The 23,328-nt window shown below is 35.8% G+C and overlaps 1 protein-coding gene across 1 annotated transcript in view; it reads left to right on the forward strand.

Annotated features, from left to right (window-relative positions):
* SEMA3D (semaphorin 3D) overlaps window positions 1–23,328 on the forward strand; it is a 180,760-nt gene that overhangs the window by 93,662 nt on the left and 63,770 nt on the right. The window contains exons 3-6 of the mRNA XM_081799702.1: window positions 1,866–1,936; window positions 11,297–11,416; window positions 16,297–16,390; window positions 19,141–19,269. Of these exons, the coding sequence (XP_081655828.1) occupies window positions 1,866–1,936; window positions 11,297–11,416; window positions 16,297–16,390; window positions 19,141–19,269 (414 nt within the window). The remainder of the gene's footprint in view (window positions 1–1,865; window positions 1,937–11,296; window positions 11,417–16,296; window positions 16,391–19,140; window positions 19,270–23,328) is intronic.

Raw genomic sequence — 23,328 nt, forward strand, 5'->3', positions numbered from 1 at the left:
TGATGAGAGAGTTGTTGCTCTTCTTTTCTTCGATCTCCTGTTGAGTTTGTAGGTGTTCAGAATGGTTTGATCCCTATCCAGCTGAATTCCTGAGAGGAGATGATATCCAGGTCTCCTACTCCTCCGCCATCTTGCTCCGCCCCTCTTACCACAATTTAAGCCTTCTTTTTTCCAATCTGGGGCAACCATCATTCTAAATCCCATATTCATTACTCTCTTGTTCTTCTTCTTACTTATTCCATCTACTCATATACCTTAGAAGTGTCTATTTTATTTTAGTTTTTTTTTTTAACATTATTCTGAGGGGATCGTTCTGTTTGTAATTTGGGGGACTGTACTTTTTTACCTAATAACGAATTGCTAAGATCCACCCATACTATTTTTTATTGCTGTGGTCTATTTATATTCTATGGCTGGCTAATTTTCAAAATTGTATGAAAGTATAATTGCCATGATTTAAGCCATTTTTGAATAAATGGCATCTTTAGGTCCTTATTGCGAACCACATCAATGTTAGCTCATCACTTGAGCCTACTTCTGGCTCTACCAACCTGCCTAGATACATCTTTGGACTATAATTTGCAGCCTGTTAAAATGTGCTCTGAATGAACAACCTTGCTTCATTTAAAAATCTTGGTAATTTTATTGAATTTGTCTATTAAGAGAGTTTGAGTGGTATTCTCTATTCTTCTCTATGTATTATTCAGAGACATAAAACCCTAAAATTTTACTATGAAGATAATCCATATAAATATTGGTGACTTCTAAGTCATTTTTGAATTCCAGGTTTAACAAGACTCTTTCGGTGCATTCCCTCAGGATATTTTCCTTTTTCCTCACCCTATTAAGACATTTTCTGCTAACATTGGTGAGAAATATAATCAAAGTTTGTCAGGAACTCTTGGAACATATATTATAAGCAACTCAGAGCTAACTCTTGTTTATTCTTGCCTGTAGCTTAGCAGAGAGCGTTTCTTTCTTTAAGCTAATGGAGTAAAGTAACTGTTTGAATCTTATTTTGCAAAACCTTCTTGACAGAGTTGCTAAACTTTGTTAAAAACAAAAGAAAAACCTGTATGATAAATTCAAGACAGTTAAAACATGATTAAAAGCTACCAACCAAGGGATTTGCCGCCCTTATCCTTAATCATTTGCCCAAATAATAATTACTGTGTGGTGATTGAGACCCTTACTTCAGAGAGACTTGGGTCATATTTTGGCTTTGCCGGTGACTATGTTTGTGGCATGTTACTTGACATGTTACTTAATGGCTGTATGGATGAGTTTTCTGAAGTGAAAATAGGGAGAGTAAATACAGCCATCACATGGGGTCATTGTGAGATTTAAATAAGATAATACATAAAAAAATGTTTAAGTGACAGATGCATCTGAGCTCTATACATGTTAAATTTGCCAGCAAATCCACACTGGTCTTTGACTTGGAGTGATAACTTTGCTTGTAACAAAGTGCTGTTTCACACACTTCCCTGGACACATTTATAATGCCCCACCACTCTGAGTAAGTACGGAAAAACAGCGTAAATAGAATCTCTTGCTTAAGCAAATGCTATTCTGAAATTCTATCAACATCACGATAAGAATTTATGAACTTCTCAACATAATTTATCTATTATTAAATACATTTAAAAAGAAATTAGAAGACTGAAATATACAAATGAATGGTTCTATAGTTTTTCTTAGAAATTTTTTTAGGGTGCCTTTGGAAAATATCTAAATCTCAAAAGTCTTACATCATATCTAACATAGTTTTAGCCTGATACCCACTCTTTAATTCAACACACTCATTTTCCTAATTAGAATTGTAGGGTGTTTTAGATATTCAGATTCTGACACACTTTGAAATGTTTTACAGATTTATTGGCCCGCTGCAAAGGAACGAGTGGAATTATGTAAATTAGCTGGGAAAGATGCCAATGTAAGTATGAGACTTTAAAAATATCTTTGTTAAACTGGTACTGATATGATAATAAATATTTATATTGGTTTTTATTGAATTAATGGCATTGGTGTATTATTTTTAAGACTGCATAAACATTCTGTGTAAAGATTAAGAAGATATAAAATATTTCTATCTTGCCAAAAGGAATGCCATTATCCTCAGAAATTTAGAAATACTATGTATGTGGGGGTATAACTCAGGGGTAGAGCATTTGACTGCAGAAATTTAGAAATACTAGACTTTCTAAAGTGTTAATTCTGGATATTATTATTTTCTTCACACAAATCTCAGAAATGCACTTAAATATTAAAAAATAAATCATCAGAAAATATAGGATTGTATATTTTTCATTTATATGCCTGTATTTTGCAAATGCACACAAAATCATGAGTATTTTAGCATCACAAACATATAATTGATATTTAAGTTAATTTGGATTAAAATTAAACTTATAGCATCCAGAAGAAAAAATTCAAGAGTCGACATCATAGAGATAATAAGAACAATTGGGTGCAAATGAATGACATAACATTCTGGAATAAGAACTAGAAATAATTTACTCTAAAATTCGCTTAAGCATAATTACATGAAATAACTTATAAAGGATAAATAATGGGGTTCTAATAGAAACTTCTGGTTTAAGCTGCCTTAAGGGTCAGAGAAAACCTATAGATACACGCAACCAACTTAATTGCTTTGGAGGCATCCTGTCTGAATTGCTTTCACATTGTCCAAGTTGTCCTGCATTCTCCCCCACATTGTGTTGTCTGTTTTATCTCCAGCAATGACTGAAGAGTGTTGTGGTTCTTTCTGCCTCTTCTCCTCATCTCCAGATGCTCTGTGTTCTGCCCTGACTTCTTGCACTGTGGTGATAGGGAGAATCGCTTTCTCTCTCTTTTTTTTTTTTTTTTGGCAAAGTAAATTACTTCCTGAATGTAACTGAAGATGAAAAGAGGTTCAAAACTTTTCAGAAACGTGGATATCTTGAGGCGTCTTTTGCAACATTCTCTAATGTTGCTGTAAACACAGTAACCCAGGGGTATTAAGCTGAGCAATGCCTTTATATTTAAAAACAACAAAGAGTGTGTGTTATAGGAAAGCATAACTAGATACAAAAATTCTCACTTTATCAATGTGATAAAAAAACAACGTGACACATGATGCCTCATATAATTGAGGGAAAGTTTAGGAAACTAAGAATTTGAGACCGCTGGTTTGCTCACCCATTTGTTCATGTATTTATTTATTCAACAAATATTTATTAAGAACATAAATATGTAAATAAATATGTGTATGAAAGGATACAGTTTCTACTATCATGGAGCTTTTAATACATAGTAACAAAATGATCAAAACAAAAGAAACTTTTGATTATGCCCTATTTTGTTTTCTTTCAGTATTAAATGTTATCTTTTCAAGCACATTTATGTTAACAGAAATATATCAGAGGGTATTAGCATCAAAAGCAACAGAAACAGTTTTTACATTTATTTTACTTGAAATGAAAAAGATCAAACTATTCTATAATATATTCTTCCTCCCATGTCTCTAATCTCTTCACCCTGTTCAATATCTTAACTGAGCAGGTGCTCGGGTCTGCAAATCCTCAATACTTTTTTGGACTTGTGGGGAAAAAAAAGATGCATTGGTTATGAGAGTTTTCAAAATTATTTTAATAACAGTACAAACATACCATAAACAGCGTGAACACTTCAATATTTTGTGTTTTACCAGTATTGACTGTTTAAAAAGGAGGCAAGTAGGAAAAGGTGGTTTAAATTTCATCCAATAAACTAATGCCCATGTTCCCATGGAGTAGATGAGGGATAAACACTCAAGGTCAAACCATCAGTGGAGGTTTTAATTGTGACAGTGTTCTCATTTCAGTATGTTCACTAAATCTGGTTATATAGTAACTCAGTTGCCCCTCTGATTAAGTTAAAGCAAAGGGTGATAAACTTTTCTGGAGGTGGTATCCTGGAGCATGTAGGACCGAGTATATGGAACCTATTCTTGCAATTCATTTGTATTTGGGAGCTACTAATCACCTTTAACCTTTAAGCACACCTACTGCCAGCTCAGGATTAGAGATATGGGGAGCTTTTCTCTTTTCACTGCAAACTGTAAAGTTTGATGTTGAATCATGTAGGAATAATACAATTCTCTGTCTCCTTCTTTTTAATCTGTCACTTTAAAATAATAGTATATTTTAGCATTACTAAGAATGGCTAGCACTTTTATAGCACTTACCCTGTTCCAGGAACAGCTTCCAATGCTTTATAATCTCGTTTAATCCTTATAACGATATTACAGGCTACATTTTATTATTATTCCTCATTTTGTAGATGAGAAGACTGAGGCCAGAAAAATTAAATGGCTTGCCCAGTATCACATATCTAGTAAATAGTGAAGCCAGAAATTGAATCCAGAAGTCTTGCCCCATAATCGGTGCTCTTACACAACACTGTGATCTACACATAAAGGTCTGAACTCTACGTATAAGTTTTTTTTTTTTTAAGATTTTATTTATTTATTTTAGAGACAGAGAGCGTGAGTGGGGGGGGGGAACAGAGAGAGAAGGACAAGCAGACTCCACAATGAGAGAGGAACCCAATGAGGGGCTCGTTCTCAGGACCCTGAGATCATGACCTGAGCTGAAACTAAGAGTCAGACGCTTAACTGACTGAGCCACCCAGGCACGCTTGTCACACAAAGCTTTCTATAACCTGACCCCTCCTTACGTCAAAGTCCCATCCCCCCACCCCCTGCAACCCCTGTTGGTACTTCACACTCTGGAAAGAACTGCCTAGAGTTCTTTTTTTTTAATTAATTTTTTATTGTTATGTTAATCACCATACATTACATCATTAGTTTTTGATGTAGTGTTCCATGATTCATTGTTTGTGTATAACACCCAGTGCTCCATGCAGTACGTGCCCTCTTTAATACCCATCACCAGGCTAACCCATCCCCCCACCCCCCTCCCCTCTAGAACCCTCAGTTTGTTTTTCAGAGTCCATCGTCTCTACGTATAAGTTCTGAAAACCTTATCCCTCAAACTGTCCCCCTCAAATCACTTCTCTCTACACTATCCTCATAATAGAGATCCTCAGTTTATAACGTTGCATAGATTTCAGCCGACAGAAAACTGAGACAAGTGTGTGGTTTTATTGACCTCTTTTATTACCTTTGGCATGCCCCTCTCTCCTCCCTTCTCTCTAGTAATTTTTACCTACTTCCCAAGAGTGTTTTTAGGATTAACAAGTGTTTGGAAAGACTGTCCCTTTACACAAAGGTACTATATAACTGAAAAATAGTGAATTATTTACCATAATGAAAGTTAGCTAATTGGGGTGGGGAGGGAGTGGAAGATGAGGAAACAAAAGAGAACTATTCCCCTTTCTTGACCACAGTCTCCAGTTTAGTCCAAAGAAAGGAAATAGTGACAGGAAGCTATTTCATAGTATTTTGTTTCTGCTTAGAATATTATTCAAAAGAAAGTCACTAAAGAAATGTCCTTAGTCCTGACTATAAAGAGTGGAGACAACAACTCAGTCCAGGCAAAAGAACGCACAGGATGTGGGCAGCCTGGGTTGTGTTTGTCATCTTAACCCCAGAGGCACACAACCTTGTCAATGGAGACATGACATAGACTTCAAGGATCTTCCATCACCCAAGTTCTATGATTACATTCTTTCTTTCTTCTTTTTTAAAGAACGTCTAAAAGCAAAACAAAGTGCTCATTGTAGAAAGTTTGCAAATTACATGGAAGTCATCTGTAAATATCTCCTCCCCCATGAACATTACCCAGAGATAGCTGGTGACGTTTTGATGTTTATTCTTCTATCTTATCTATTTACTATTTTTCAGAATGAAATCATTGTATACATAGTCCCCTAAAACATTTTTTTTTCACTTTGCAAACTGCCATGAGCATTTTCCCATGTCATTAAATTCCTTTTTATAACACTACTTTTAATAGCCACACTGCATTCCTTTATATATTATTTCATCAATCCTCTATTGTTAGAAGTTTGGTTTATATCCAGGTTTTAGCTATTATAAGTGATGCTTCACATGAAAAATCTTATATGTAAATACTGCAAACATCTTTGAATATTGAGTAGAATTACTGGTCAAGGATATAATTTTGGGGTTTTTTTTTTGGACATAAAATTTTTTTTGCACATTGCAAAATTACCCTCCAGTAAGTTTATGTGTTCTCTGCTTTAACCAGCAGTGCATGTTCATGAGAGGGTATATTTTGCCATACTCTTGCTAATCATAGTGGGTACAACATAGGTTAATATTTAATGCTGATACGTAAATGAATAAAATAAATGTATTTAATCTTTGCCAACAAAAGGAAAATTATTTTTGTTATTTTTGCCTGAAATTCTTTCATTACTATAAATACTAAATATTTTATGTAGTTGTAAAATTAGGGCTTATTTTTTGGAATATCATATCCCTATAATTTATAATTTTAAGTTTTAGTGTTTACCTTTTCCTTACTGGTTATTTACAGATTTTCAAGATATATATATATAAAATATCATATTATTATACATATTTAAGATATATATATGTATATAAAATATATTATTACTTTGTGATCAACTTACTTAAAAATATTTTTCCCAGTTACTTGATATATACACTTTTACATATTTAAATAGGCATACTTCTCTTTTTTTTCTTTAAAATATTTTCCTCTGTCTTGCCATGACAGCTAGTTTTTGCTCTGTAGAAATTTCTACTTTAGATCTTCCATTTTTAAGAGAGAAGTGTAATGTGGGGATTATCATGTACTTATTTTGAAGTGTGGGCAACTCATTAAAATATTTTCAACACTAAGACCTAAGCAGATACCTGTAAAGACTGGAAATTTTTTTTTAAGATTTATGTCTTTTTGAGAGAGAGAGCATGCCTGTGCGTGTGAGCGAGGGAGGGGCAGAGGGATAGGGAGAGAGAATCTTCCAGCAGACTCCCCGCTGATCACAGAACAAAGCTGGGCTTGATCCCAGGACACTGAGATCATGACCTTAGCCTAAATCAAGAGTGGGCCCTTTAACCAGCTGATCCACTCAGACACCCTTGTAGACTGGATTCTATTCTGAGGTCTGTTAGCACCGTCGCACTGTGAAAAGTCTGTGGTGATGACCAAAAATGTTTGATGATCACTCTATTCTGCAAAATATACTAAAAATAAAAACAAACTATATTTCTAAATCATGAATGTCTCTTCATATATAACCTAAATAAATTAAAATTAGCAATTATAAGTTATCAGAAATATATATAAAGTTGTATTAGATTTAATTGGACTATGTATAAGTCTAGAGAATTTCTGTGTTGTATTTCTGTGTTGCTTTTTTTTTTCACATATCTAGGTTGAAACTAGAATTCCAAGTTTTAATACATAATACAAACATATATTAGCCTTTTCTTCCAAGTATTAATTCAGTTTTACATCTGTCTTATTTAATTACATATAGTGTATAAATGTATATGTGAGGTAAAATATTGAAGCATTACTTGAGAGAATTAAAAAGTCGATACTAGTTTTAAATTTTCTCCTTCTCTCTTTCTTCTGATGGGAATGTTGGTAGGTGGGGAAGGGAGTAGGTGGGAAGAATAAGGAAAGAAGGAGAAATTCATATTTTTCCAAAGTTGAGCCTATTACTCGCTAAATTGAAATGTTTGCTCACGTGCAACCACACTTGCAGTTGTGGGGAATAGCTAACAAATAAGCCAGCTTTCAGGGAAAGTTCGAAAAGCTGCTTCTCAAAATTATCTTTTTTCATGCCTCACAGAATTACACTGCCGTGAATAGCCATGCAGAACGCTAAGTGAATTAAATCAAGTTAATCATTGCTCCTGCTATTTAAGCCAAACTTGATCTTGTAGGATCTCTGTTCCGAGGTTTCTCATCCATCAGGCAACCAGTGCATTTTCCTTGCCTCCAGGCTGCTTCGAGAACTACCCTCTATCAACTTCATTACAGAACACTTTGAGCAGAACTGACTTTTTTGTAAAGTGTCAGACAATTCAGGACTCACCCATAAATTGTTCTATTCCATGTCACCCGAATCTGGGACATGGAGGAATTTCATAAATCCTCGTGAATATCTCACCAAGTCAGAAAACTAGCATAATAAATTACTTTCCAGGGCTGGCTGCATTTTAATAAGGTACTCCTAGAAAAGTTAAAGGATGTGAAATATTTTAGGTGTGATTCAGAGCTTTTTCTTTATAATCAGTAACATTCTATCTCCTCTGTGTATAAAATTTCACCCTGGGCCTTATTAGCCTTTTTAAAAGCAGTGCTGTGTCTCTCATAGTCCCTCATCTTTCTGACTCCATAATTTATAATCTGGAAAGGAAGTCGTTTTATTTCTTTATACAAATATTTATTTCAAAATCCTGTAAAATTGCTGTCATAGCGTGGGCTACTGTAACAAAATCTCATAAACTACAGACATTAAACAACAGACATTTATCTCTCACAGTACTGAAGGCTGAGAAGTTCAAGATCAAAGTGCTGGTAGATTTGGTGCTTGATGAAAATTCTCTACCTGGCTTGCAGATGGACATCATCCTGTTGTATCTTCACATGGCAGGGGGAAGAGATAGAGAAAGAGAGGGAGGGGGAGAGAGGGAGAAAGAGAGAGTTCTGTCTCTTCCCATCATGATGATCCCAATCTCAGGATCTTTTCTAAAGCTAATTACCTCCAAAGGCCCCACCTCCTATTACCATCCCTCTGGGGGGCGAGGGGTTAGGGTTTCAACCAATGAATCTTAGAGGACACAAGTACTCGTTCATAAAAATTACCCTCTAAATTCTATGACTATTTGTTGAAACAGCTTTTTAAAAAATGATGAAATTATTGGGCAGCGAGTCAGTCCGTCCTCACTCCAGCAATGTAATTCTACTCTTCCCCTCCCTGGGTACTGTTCCTGGTATAGATCTCACCTTTGTATAAAGCTTTTGGTGGGGGAAAGACCAAGAAATAAAAGTCCCTTCAGTGAGCATGAGTGAGTAAAATAAAAGCTGGAGAATATTAAAACCTCTCATTCTAGTGATGAAGCCATCATTACAGTTTATCTGGTGATCACAGACTTTTTTAACCTTTTTGTCTTGGCTTTTCTCATATTATGGTGTCTCTATTATTTGTTCAAAATCATTAGTATGACATATGTACTGTCTGAATTAGATTTTCATCTGAGATTGCCTAACATGATGTTAAAGAATATGAAGCTAGGGGCGCCTGGGTGGCTCAGTCATTAAGCGTCTGCCTTCGGCTCAGGTCATGATTCCAGGTCCTGGGATCAAGCCCCGCATCAGGCTTCCTGCTCAGCGGGAACCTGCTTCTCCCTCTCCCACTCCCACTGCTTGTATTCCCTCTCTCGCTGTGTCTCCCTCTGTCAAATAAATAAATAAAATCTTTAAAAAAAAAAAAAAAAGAATATGAGGCTAGTCCTCTATGGTGCCTTTGTGCAAATAGAAAATAATTTCTCTCCATCAGACACCTTGACAGAAAGGTGGAAAACTGACATAATATGTTTTTGTTAAACAAGACTATTTGCCAGAAAACTGTCTTAGTGAATTTAAAGTGTTCCTTTCTTAAGAGACTGCATATAATGAATGTTTGAGAACATATACAAAATATATGAAAATATTCAGGATAATAAAGATGTCTGTAGTGTAACTTGCACATCCTTAGATGTGCCTTTTTTTTCCCCTTGGCATACAACCTAAGTAACTATATGCAATGCCATTTTTAGAGAGTGCTTAGTCTGCCTACCTGATAAAGAAATATCCTTTCCTTGTGTAGCTCTCTGAGAGACCAGTAATGATGCTGGTCTTTCATACAATCTGAAGCAACTGCTTTGTTTATAGAAAGCAGAGAACAGAAGATTTGATGAGTTCATTGTAACATTCTTCTGTGGTAGAATGTACACATTTTATTAATTGGGATCTATGAATTCTTGAGACATAAAATTGCAAGGCTAGCTGGCCAAGGGAAGTACTAGAGACTAGGAACTCTTTACCACAGTTATGCAGGTATAGCTTTTCACTCTAAAATCTGAATAGCCACTGGGATATTGATATTTTATATAGATCCAAATCAGGGTAAATAATAATTATTAATATTGTATTATTTAACTTAATCCTGTCAGTTAAGTTGCTGTCTGCTTTCTGAAAATTGTATTTAATTCTAAAAACCACCCTACCAGTTAAGTCATTGTTTTTGTCTTTTGGGTTCTTTTGTAATATATTCCTTCTTAACTCTTACAATAAGAGTGACCCATTAGGTCAACATCTGACTGGTGAGGAACGCATGGCCATTCAGGTAGGGAAGAACTAGACTTTTTCTATGAATCCCAGTGGTTTCTTAGGTTTATACCTTTCTTGGTGAACAATTCCCCATCTCCTAGATAAAGTCAATCCAGAATAAAAGTATACTCCAGCCCGGTGTTTTCTCAGGGATTTTGGGGTCCAGGAACCATGAAGCCAATAATCATGTAAAGATAAGGAATTACTTATGGGAGATAAATCAAAAATAATGTATAATAACAGGAATGACTACTCTGAAAAATTAAGAGTCACTACTTGTAACTAATTAGGGGATAGATAATATATGTTATAATGATAATAATGCAAAGAAATATTTTTAGGACCAAGCACATGCAAAGCAAGCAGAGATATAAAAATCTCTTCAAAAATTTGACTTGGTGTTAGAAAGTGCAGGGGAAGAACAAGAGATTCTTGGAATAAAGAGAAATTAAATTGATTTTTAAAGGCTCTGTGACATTAAAAATAGTTGGGAATAAAGTGGTAGTGCATTCCATCCAATAAAAATGGAATACATTATGGGAATACACAAGTGTGTTCATGTTTTGTTCAGTGTAGCTGAGACAGTTGATGTTATCAACAGTGGATCTATAATGTGATAGACAATGTGGGAATATCAGAACATGACAGGTTTTGTTCTTAGGTAATTCCTGAAAGAAGGTATGGATATCTCATTCTGTTGATATCCATTCCGTAGGCCCCGCTGAATATCTATAGAGATGTGCACTCTTGCATTCTGATTAGTTCAACACCTGTAAAACTTCAGAAAAGCTTCAGTCATTCATTTAAGCCACAGTTTCTAGTTTGTTTTGCTTCCTTTGCTAAGTCAGATGTTTAAGCATGTCTCATGAATCGTTTTCATTTTTGCTGTTTTTCTTGATGATTTATCTACTTGGAAAACAGGTGGTATGAATGATGATCTTTCAACAACATGAATTGCGTGCTAATGCTTTTATTTTTTTTTTTATGTCCAATAGACAGAATGTGCAAATTTTATCCGCGTACTTCAACCCTATAACAAAACTCACATTTATGTGTGTGGAACTGGAGCATTTCATCCAATATGTGGTTATATTGATCTTGGAGTCTACAAGGAGGTAATATAATGAAATAGCATGAAAACAATTAGTTATAATACCTTGTCACTTAATGTCTTTGACATAAAACAGGCAGATTTGAATATAAAGTTTGAATCATATAGATTATGAATCACATAAGAACTCATGTTCCCAACCACCTTATAGATTGCCATTTTGATTACACACTTTATCTACCCAATAAAAAGTTTTTTGATTAGAAGTTTTTTAATGAGATGATCAAAATTAAAAGTGTAAAATGTTGAAAGTGTTTGTTTTCTATAGACTCTGTGTATGTTCTTATTTTCTTTGGCGTTTCCATTGTAATTAGATCTATATTAGTTGCTGTTAGTAAAAACCCACATCCCATATGACCTTGCAGTGGAATTGTATCTTATAAATAATTTCATTTTTCCCATCCAGCAAATTTGATCTGTTATATATGGTTACACACTAAGTACAGATAATTTTTTTTTCTTAAAATTATATACATAGTCATTAGCACACTGAATTCATTATTTCTGCTGGGCCGAATTGCCATAGTGCAAATAAAGATGTACTAAATTAAGAGGAATATATTCCAGCTATCAATGAGCATTTTAATAAATGAGAAACATGCAGATTTCAGTAGTTTAATTAGTAACTGATACATTAAAGTGCCTTCTTTGTATCATGGACTATGCCAGGCACTTTACATGGATTGTCTCTGAAATTTAACAACGCTTTTAATTGAAGTTAGTACCTTTATAAGTCCCAACTTACAAGTTAGTAAAACTTGAGTCTCAGTGGAATTAAATAACATGCCTAAAATCACCCAGCTAATAAGTGGTCTGGCAAGGAATTGAACCAAAGCAGTCTGTCTCTAGAGCAAGCATGCCCAACTGAGCTTTAGAGTACATACCCTAAATTGTTTCTTTGTATGGGTTTGATGAGTTGTACTGTCATCCTTATGTTTATGTATATACTACTTGTGAATAACCACACATATTTGCAGGATAATTCGCTGTGTGTTTGAAAGTAAAGTCTGGGTTTATGGAACAGGTTTCTTTACATTGATTTAACTGATTCATGCAGAGATCAAACCCACAGCTGTGGCTGGATTAATTTTTCTCTCTAACCAACTTGTCTAACCAGCCCATTCTCAACTGTTTGAAAATAAAGCAACCCTCATAGTTAAATCTCCGAACCACTAGGAGACTTGGCAACTTGAATCCATCATTCTTTGTTGCTGGTGTAATGTTCCCTTGCCTAGCTTTGATGAAGGGTAATATATAACATAAGGTGTAATTATATTAGATAGCCCCACAGCCTGGATGTGTTTTGAGGCCTGAGGCTAAAGGCCAAACTCACAACTTGCTGAGGGGTGCAAATAGTGTTCTTTAACTCCTGAAAGTCACAAGTGCTGAAAGGGAATTTAGATGGAGCTAATTACTTAGCTTGGGGCTGTCAAGAGGGCCTGGGACAGTCAGATTTACAAGGTCTGTGACTCAGAGAATTATGGGTGAGCTGGGAGGTGAGCCTGGTGATTTTTCCACCGGTCAAGAATACAGGTAATTGTATGGCAACGCTGCTTGAAGATTGTTAACTTTTTTCAATGAATTATTAGTCCCAGGAATCATTGCTCTTCCAGAGGGAATTTAGAAGGCTCTTCCATTTTCAAATAGATGAGGTTTCTCCTGATGGGGCTGGAAAGAGGGACCGGCAATATGTAAGAGGGATGCAGAAGGGAAGTGTGGGAAGTCCCCTTCCTGGGAAATCCTGGGACAGTGAGAGGAAAGAGGAGAAAAGCTCAAATGAATCCCAGATTTCTGTCCTTGGCAGTGAGTTAGAGAGTGGTGTTACTGAGGTGAGAATAGTAACAAGTTTGTGAGGGAAACGGTGAGTGAGTCTTGTACGTTCTGCATTTGCAAAATGTTCGGTTAGGTCATGCCAAGCCGGCAGTGGGATCCGGATTTCAGGACAGGAGTCAGGGCAGTTGTCAACAGCTCATCGTTGGAGCCTGGGCAGCCAGAGTTTGAATTATGGCTTCGGTCAGTTACCAGCTCCGTAGTCTTATGCGCCCTGCATAAACTCTTGAAGCTTCTGTTTATTCAGCAAAATGAGGATGATAATAATAGTAACTATCTCACAGAGTTATTTGAAGGATAAAATGAGAAAATACTTGTATGGGCTTTGGCAGAGCCCTTGCTTCATTCCAGTCACTTACCACTTACGACTCAGCCGTACTAGGCAAGAGGAACACGAAAGGCAGCAAGGATTTGGAAAGTGTGTATGTAAACTTCATGGAAAAATAATGTCTGCGATGTGTGTATGCATGTATGTGTATGTATAAATGTGTGTGTATATGCGTGTGTGTATACATGTGTGTGTATGTATAGATGTGTTTGTGTGTATGTATATATATATATTCTGTATGTGTAAATATATACATTTATTCTGTGATACCAGCAATGCCTGTTATTTGTTTAGTAATTACACTGGAAGGATGTTCTCTCCTCTGGGATCTCCCCTCTGCTGCCAGAAATCTCATCTTTAAATGGGGGTGGTATTAACAATAACTCTGCCTAGTTGCCCTGATAACTAAATGTTTTCCTATCATGCTCATCTCTTTACTACAACAATATACGTTGGTATGTTTTGCTTACTTAATTACGCTGAAGGAATTTTCTTATAAAACTGAAGTTGTCTCAAACGTTAGTGTCCTGTAATTCAGTCAGTTTATCTCCCAAAGTCCACTCAGTCAACCATTATTTTTTACAGAATTTTCCTCGTGGTGTCCTTGACTCTGGCTTAAGGAAACTCTCTTTCCTGATAATTCCTTTCTCCAGGAGATTATAAGAGAGACCTTGTCCTAAGCCTTCAAGATATCAATGTTATGGGCTTATCTTGAGAATGTAATGAAATGTTGCATCTTAAAAACAGAAGTCTGTACAGTTAGGAGGGTTTATCTAGTACTTTTCATCAACTGTGACACTCTCCTATTTTCTTGGTCTTTCCTTTTTAACTTTTTACTCTAATCTTCTGGCACGCTGGGATTCAGTTTACTTTTTCCCATTACAATATCCTATTATAGGCTTTAGAGTCAACAGTTCTGTTTGATCTGTGGAAAATAATGTGCCCTTAATGATATTTAAACACACACGAGTGCCACTGTCTACAGGTGTTTTTTTCCCTGACATCTCTGTAGCCTCATTCGCAGTTGGGAAGCATGCCCTAAATGGGTTCTCACTGTACCTTTTCCATGCCAAGGTTCCACTATCACAGCTTGTCATTAGCTGGCCTGTTCCAACTAAACATACTTGGATTTGATCATATTACATGGTCATGGTGAGTCTATAAATTGATTTTAACACATTTTTAAATCCATGAGTTTGAAATTCTGAGGTGAGATTAGTTAACAGCATGAACTTTGGGGACAGCCCTGAGAGTTCAAGCTACTGCTTTGCCTCTTACTAGCTATGTGCTGCTGAACAAGATAGTTAACCCCTTCTGTCCTCAATATTCCACTTGTGAAGCTGGAATTCTTAAAGTAGCTATAGCTTTAGGCTTATGGTGAGGATTCAATGAGACAATGTACATAAATTTCTTGGGCCCACAGTTAGTACCTAATGGCAGGGACTATTCCTGTTAGCATGAAAGTGCATTTACTTAAAACTATGAAATAGCCATTGTCAATCATGCTATTTAAATTACTACCACTGTTTTTTTTTTTAATAAGGTGGTCATTACTATTGGTTCTGTTCAGAAGAAACAAATCTGAAATGACAACACAGTACAACAAACAATCCAATTCCCTCTATCCCTTTTGCTTCATTGCTTACTTTCTAGATAAGTAGCACTGAATGTTCCTTTCTCATTATGCATGTGTTCTGATACAACTTGGTAGATACACCGTCTAGAGAAAATATCTGAAATGCTAGATTTCTCTAACTAGTGCATATGCAGGGTGAGTCATCAGCCTTTCTGCTGGGTGGTAGTGTTGTCATTGTTATGAAACACTCAAACTCATGGGGCCATATTCATTATACATTCATATTTTTCTTGGAAAGTTCAACTTAAGATGTTATTTTTTCCTGAATATTAAAAGTCTGCCAATGTCATTCTGTCTGTGGCCACTATTATAAAAATAGATATTTCAGCCAAAATAACTATGTGGTTTTAATGTGTACAGTGTTTTCATAATAGTGAAAATACTACAACAGGGTTTTTTTTGGTTGTTGGGTTTTTTTTTTGTTTTTTGGGGTTTTTTTGCCCACATGTATCAACAGCTCTGTAAATGGACTGTCTGCCTTAGCACGCTTTTATGTCTCTAAAATCACAAAATGTCACAAGGCCTATTTTGGTTTAGTTGAAGATGTGTGAGTAAATAAACCACAATAGTAATGAAAGTGTAATTATTTTAGTAAATTCATTTCTTTTTTTTTTAAGCAATCTTTATACCCAACGTGGGGCTCAAACTCATGAACCTGAGATCAACAGTCACATGCTCAATGGACTGAGCCAGCCAGGCGCCCCATAAATTCATTTCTTAGATGAGGAAATTAGCTTATTAGGCTCAATAAATTTGTTATTAGCCTTAAGAAATGTGTGTGCTTGATGGTGATTTTGATAATGAGAGTGGTCCAGACTCAGTGAATTGATGGTTATATCACTACTTCCAATTGAAAAATTCATTCAGTATTATCATTACTACTTTGGGCAAACACAGACCAAAACATGGGAATTGAGCCTTGCCAGAAATAATATTTGCTAAAGAGTTAAGGAGCACAGCATGATGCACATGCTATATGCTCAATCAGTTTTTGTTGAATAAATGAGTTAGAATTTAGTTCTTATCTCCTATCTTCTTGCTGATTTGCTATTTTAAAAAGTCTCACTTGTGTTAATATTTCTCATAACAGGAAGTTATATTCAAACTAGACACACATAATTTGGAGTCTGGCAGACTGAAATGTCCTTTTGATCCTCAGCAGCCTTTTGCCTCGGTAATGACAGGTAAGATCAATGGCCTTGCTTTTAGGTGGTTTTCTAAAAAGGTATGTGTAGACTAAACCACATTTTCTTATTGAGTTAAAGATTATTTGGGATTACTCTTTCACTGGCTATTTGATTATAGTATTTTAGTGCCAAATCTCTATATTTAGCAACCTTATCATCAGGGGAAGCCCGAGCAGATCCTTCATTTCTACACAGTTTTTTTATTATTATTATTATTTATATTTATTTATCTGAGAAAGAGAGAGTGAGAGCACAAGGAGGGGAAAGGGCAGAGGGAGAGGGACAAGCAGACTCCCCGATGAGCAGAGAGCCAGCCTGGGGTGATCCCAGGACCCCAAGATCATGACCTGAGCCGAAGGCAGATGCTTAACCAACTGAGCCACCCAGGTGCCCCTCTATACAGTTTTTAAATGAAGTTCTGGTTGAATTCTTTTTAATGCAAATGACACACACTTACTTGTTCTATAATTTTATATTTAGATGTCTCAGATTTTCTTATACTAAGCTATGTCCTATTTGGCTTACTACAGAAGTTAAATTTAGCAGTTCCTAAACATAATAGGTTACAAAATATGCTGAAGATTTGAGTGGAAGGATTAATAGTAAGATGTAGTGGATAAACTAATAAAACAAATGATAGAATACAGATAATAGAATTTTATAACATCTTTTCCCTGCAATTTCACATTAACCTGATTGTAGTAATGGAAATGTGAATTTTTTGCTAGCACATTCAGTCTTCTCTTGCTTTGTCTACATCTTAAATTCACTTGTGAGGTGATTATCCTGTTTAAAGAAGGCAGTGCTGTGTGGTCTGAAGTCTGTTCTGAGGAATGTTGGCACGACCTCTGAATTTTAACCATTATAAGGACCCCTTTTGTCTTGGTTTGGTTCATGACTTTACTCTCTTTTTATTGAACTTGTCTATCAAATGTTTGAATAGACGATAAGAGTGAAGCACCATGACATTTTAATTTTCACTTAGTGAAAACTAGTGATCTTCCTTTGAAGTGAAAGCATGCGTGTTTTTGTGTGTTTTGAAAATTGTATGACTGATGTTCAGTCATTATCCTCAGAAAGGGAGTTAGATGATTTGGGATTCTGATCTGTCAAGTGGGGTTGACATATCCTTAATAAAAACAATGGACTATGGGCATCGGTGAGCCCTCTTACAAATCCCTAAGTGATTTAAATACAAAGAAGACTGTTTTAAAGCCTGGATATACAGATACAGTTTTTAGGTTGAAACACACCTTTTTTTTTTTTTTTAACAATATGTTCAAATATCCATAGTTTTTTTTTTTCAAACGAATAGTTTGTTTCCTTTACTCTTACCAAGTAAGAGTCTTTACTGATGTTGTTATTTTTCTTCTGTTTTTTAAAAATTTGCTCCACAAATGAAATATTGTCATTTACCATTTATTTTAGGGGATTGCTTTAAGAGAAGGAAGTAGTATCATATCTACATTTACTTTACCTAACTGGATTTCTCTCTTTTGTGTTTTGTTTTGTTTTGTTTTGTTTACCTTTGGAAATTGACTCTTGCCATTATTTAGATTGGTTGACTCAAATAGTTCAGTAAAAGGTTATTCAGATGGATGTAATCAGAGGATTTAGAAAGTTTTCAATCACTTATAGAAAGTCAGAATTTTAAAGATAATATTTCTGAGGAAAATTGGATTTTAGTGATAAAACAGTGTCTTTCACTGATCTTATACTTAGCCATTTAAAAATCTAAATGCTCTATAGAGATTAGCCTTTTCTTTTTTTATTTTGGTCTATTACGTGTACTCAACATTATTGACTATAAAGATTTCTTGAAATAGAGGCTTAGCTTTCAAAGGGGCAATATATTCTACTGTAGGGACAACATTCTTGTCTCTCCCCCCTCCAAGTGCTGACTAGCATTAGGGAACACTGGCCCCCACTCCCCTTTCTCTCCCTCAATCCTTTTCTCTTCCCCTTCTTCCCTGATCTCTTCCTTCTCCCTCCCCTTCCTCTCATCCTTCTCTTTCCCTTCTTACACCTCCCCCCTTTCTCCTCTCCTTTCTCTTCTGCTGGACCCCCACCCTGCGTACCCCCCCCACTTCTCTCTTTCTGGTAAAACATTGGATATGCATTTTACATAAATAACAGGACAAAGAAGTTCGGTATGCAGTAATAGCCACATCTTTCCCTTTTCAGGAATTCCTGTGTATCAGAACCATTAGAGATGTGATTAGCTACAAGGAATGCAACATGTTATAATTACCAAGAATGACTTCAGTGCTGAAAGCTCCCTTTCAGCAGAGGTTAGGCAGAGAAAAGTTGTGGTCATTGAGGTTGTATTGGTTAAGTAAATACTAATTACGCAATCCATTCCTCATTATGGCATTTACTTTTTAGTATTTTTTGTGCTGCTACGAAGACAAACTCTTAATTATGATGTGTCCTTGAGTTATTTGTGGGAGAGGGGAAAGGAGGAAGAGCTTATTCATAAGAGAAGCTAATGCATATGCAATTATGAATTCGGAAGACTTTGGCCATTTTTATCTTCAGGTCTCTAGCACCAGCATACCAAAGTTCATTGGGTTATCTTGTCTTCGACTCTACAAATTTTTCAAAATTTGAACGTGAAATTTATGAAACAGTATCTTCTCATGTTAAGCAAGAAACGTCTTTGGTTTCACGCAATGAAATTAGTATATTGCAAATAGTATCTGCTGCTGTATTCTTAGAAGTCCTGTGTATTCTCTTCTCCCTCTCAGATGAGTACCTCTATTCTGGAACAGCGTCTGATTTCCTTGGCAAAGACACGGCATTCACGCGGTCCCTTGGGCCTACTCATGACCATCATTACATCAGAACCGACATTTCGGAGCACTACTGGCTCAATGGTTAGTGATTTTCTCTTTTCATTTTTTTGCCTTGGCTTTTGGATAGATAAGAAACTCATTATTACTCATTCAAATGTGTTTGGGAATAAGTGGTTTAGCTTAACATTATAAAATGCATTTGATTAATTCCCCACTAAGACAAATCTCCAGAGCCTGTTGTGTATATAATAATAATAGCTGACACTTACTGAAAGTGTGCTATTGTCCTTGACGCTGTTCCATGCTCTAATTGATTTTTTAAATGTCCACAATGACATATGAGGTATGCATTATTATTATTATGTGCCTTTTTAAGATGAGTAAACAGAATGAAGTTGAGAAATTTGGTCAAGTTCTTATAACTTGTCAGTTGTAGACCCTGGGGTTCAAGTTGGCAATCTTTCTCCTGAAGTCTGTTTTTTAATGACTAATCCAAATACTGTCTAATAGCCTAACAACAAAGGGATAGGTTGTAATGCTGACTTCTTTTGTTGAAAGGTTATTTATACTTGGGTTGACATGGCCTTCTAAAATTTTAAGCATATTAATATTGACATAAGTTTATCTGATTACTTTTTTGTTTGGAGGTGATACAGTATTCTGAGTTTTAAAAAAGCCACTAATGAATTAATTCATTGATTAATTAATTTGTTTATGTTCTCCTGCCTTATAGCAGATCAGGTTTTATCATGATAGTCTAATGTTTTCTAATTATCATAGGACTTTATTATAAAGCATGGCAGAATAACATAACATTGCCATTTAAGCAGACAAACAACATTTCTCTTTCCCACCATAAATACTGGGTTTTGGTGGAGGAGGCCTGGGTAGACATTTCCTAGGGGCTATCTCTCTATCTCTCAGTATCATTTAAGCGGTGACAACATAAACAAAAGGGAAAAATGCTTTAAAACATTTCTTTAGTCAGAACCTCCAGATCCATTTGTTTACACAACAATGGGATCTCCCTTGACCAAAAGAGAGCCTGTTACCGGGGAAGACAAATTTAGAAGATTTCCCAACTATGTGATTACTCATTAATTTCTCTACACTCAGACAAGGCAAGACTATCTTCTTGAGCATTGTGAGGTTTTTGTGGAAATACTTGGTTTGAGAGTGAGTGCATGGATTTTACCAAATTACTTACCCATCTGTTTAGGTAGCAAGATATACTTATGGCTTTAAAATGAAGTATAGATTGTATTTCTTAATCTTGGGATGGCAAATGTCATCATATTGCCACTCTTTTCGGAGATTATTCTATTTATTCCTTAACTATGACATGTCCATTAAGAAGTCTGCCGCATTGCTGAATTAATAAATGTAGGAAATCTTTATTCAACTATTATTTGACTAGCATGTTTTTCTTAAATGCTGTGTGAAGAGAATTACAAAGTAGGAAGCCTTGCATTGGTTTAACATTTAATAACAACTTTTGAGGACCCTTGGCATACTGAATGCTGTTCTACTCATGGATTTGCAAAGATTACATGGGAGGGTTACTGAACTCAGGGGTGACTACCAGAAGCATTAGAAGAGAGTGGGAGTTGGGGCTGGAAAGCTATAAATATTATCCTGACATCATGGGGAAGTGAATTATGGTTTAGTTCTTTTTTTTTTTTCTTTAGGTATAATTGACACATAACATATTAGTTTCAAGGGTATAATATCATGATTCAATATTTGTATATATTGCAAAATGATCATAATAAGTCTAGTTAACATCTGTCACCATAAAGTTGGAAGTATTTTTGTGTGTGTGATGAGAACTTCTTTTTTTTTTTTTTTTTATTTATTTGACAGAGAGAGAGACAGCGAGAGAGGGAACACAAGCAGGGGGAGTGGGAGAGGGAGAAGCAGGCTTCCCGCTGAGCAGGGAGCCTGATGCGGAGCTTGATCCCAGAACCCTGGGATCATGACCTGAGCCGAAGGCAGATGCTTAACGACTGAGCCACCCAGGTGCCCCGTGATGAGAACTTCTAAGATCTACTCTTAGCAACTTTCACATGTGCCATACAGTATATTAACTGTAGTCACCATGCTGTACATTACATCCCCATGACTTACTTATTTTATAACTGGAAGTTTGTACCTTTTCACCCCCTTCATCCATAACCTGATCTTAATTAGGGAATCGGATCTTTGTTTTTTATAAAGTAACTGACAGTAGTATGAAGAGAAGACTAAAAGAGAATGAGGATAGAGAAAGAAGCCATAGCAAGGAATCAGGAAAATGTGGGACAAGAACAAAGGTATTGGCAGTTGAGACGGATGTGAGAATATACAGCAACAAATATTTGAAATAGAAGATATTTGGGAATAGAAGAATTCAAGGATCTGAGGATGGAATTCAAGAGAATGTTTTAGATACTGAGAAAACTTTGTGATTAGAGAAGTCAGTGGAAAGGAAGAAAGGAGAAAGGATACACATTTGAAAAGTCTCAATGGACTGAATGCAGGCAAATGACTAAGAATTAGAACCAATGTTTATGGTTCTAAGACATTCAAGGCAGAATGCTTATTGATTAATGGCCAGGGGACCATAAAACCCGGTTTGCCCTGGACATTTCCAGTCTACCTCTAATGTTCTGTAGCTCTCAAAAGTGTCCTAGTTTAGACAAGAATCACAGCTCTGTTTCTGTGGAATTTAATTCCATAGGTTTAAATCCTGAATATCACTTATTTGTGACCTTGGTCAAACCTTTCTGTGCGTCTACATTTTTTTGTAAAAAATTTGGCATAATAATAGTATTTATTCACAGGGTGTTCTAAGGATTAAATTAGATCATATAGGGAAGATCATATTGGGAAGCCTGATGGAAGACAATTTTAAGAGCAGTTCAGTTGTCAATGCTTTCATCACATCATTGTCCTTATTCTTGAAGGTGAAAAAGGCAGGAGGTGGGACTAAAACACCAAAGTCTCTGTGGTTCACTGATACCTATTTAGCTATAACTATTGACCACCTTTTCTTTCTCTCTCTCTGCATTTCATAATCCTGTGAGTTCATCCACTCTCAGATTTCCAGCTGTTTCCTGTGCTCCAGTATTTCCTGAAACTACATTTCCAAGCCTATTTTTCTGCAACTCAGAGCCCTTAAGAATATTTATTTGGGTGTCTTACATTTTCATCCCAGATCACAAGAAAGAAGCTGATTGTTTTGTATGCAAATAAAGATATCTAAGTCTTCACCCTGATTGTGCCACTAAGGTGCTTTGATTTTTTTTTTACAAGTTGTTTAAGTTGTGATCCTTTGCTTGAGTTTCTTTAAATATATGCAGATACAGATATAGTTAGAGATACATAAAAGACTAATTGGATCTAAAAATCTAAAATCTAAAATTATCTTGTTTTCCCTTTCTAACCTGCCCTTCAATGCCAGTTTCCTGAGTTCTATCTATCTTAACTTTCTAAACATTATTCACCCAGTTACCTTGAAGTTATCTTGGATTCCTTCCTCTCCCCCACCCCCTTTATCTTATCTGTCACTAGGGGCTTTTACTTCCGTCAAAATATCTATCGACCTTGTTGTTTCCATGGCCATCTTTCTATAGGTCTTCATGACTTGATCTCTGGGTTCTTGCCACTATTTTATTGTTTGTTAATTCATTTTCCTATCGCTGATCTCTTCTGCTTCAAATTTATTTTATATAGCGTCCACACGGGTCACTATTTTAGGCACTTTTAAAGTATTATTTTATTTACTGATATAATCCTGAGAGAATTACTATTCCCACTTTACATTTGGGGGCTAGATTAGAAGTCAGATATATTGTTTATAGATAGCTAGTAGATGGGAGACTGAGACTCAGGGATGTCTTTCTTGCTCTAGACACTTTTTTCTTGACATTTTATGATGTATTTTATGATCAACCTAAATTCTGCTCCTCTGACTGCACATTCCCTGCTTTTGGAGCCTCATTTATAGACAGAGGCCATGCCTAAATGCTATGTTGTGCAATAGCAAACTGAGGATGTGGGTTTGGTCGTAGGCACTAGAGCCCAGAGAGAACGTGTGGTTAGGTAAGTGATGTGGAAGACCTCGGCAGAATCTCTGAATTCAGGGTTAGTGCAACCATC

Source organism: Leptonychotes weddellii, chromosome 12 (genome assembly GCF_054177405.1).
Source record: "Leptonychotes weddellii isolate Sample4059 chromosome 12, ASM5417740v2, whole genome shotgun sequence".
Classification (NCBI taxonomy): domain Eukaryota; kingdom Metazoa; phylum Chordata; class Mammalia; order Carnivora; family Phocidae; genus Leptonychotes; species Leptonychotes weddellii.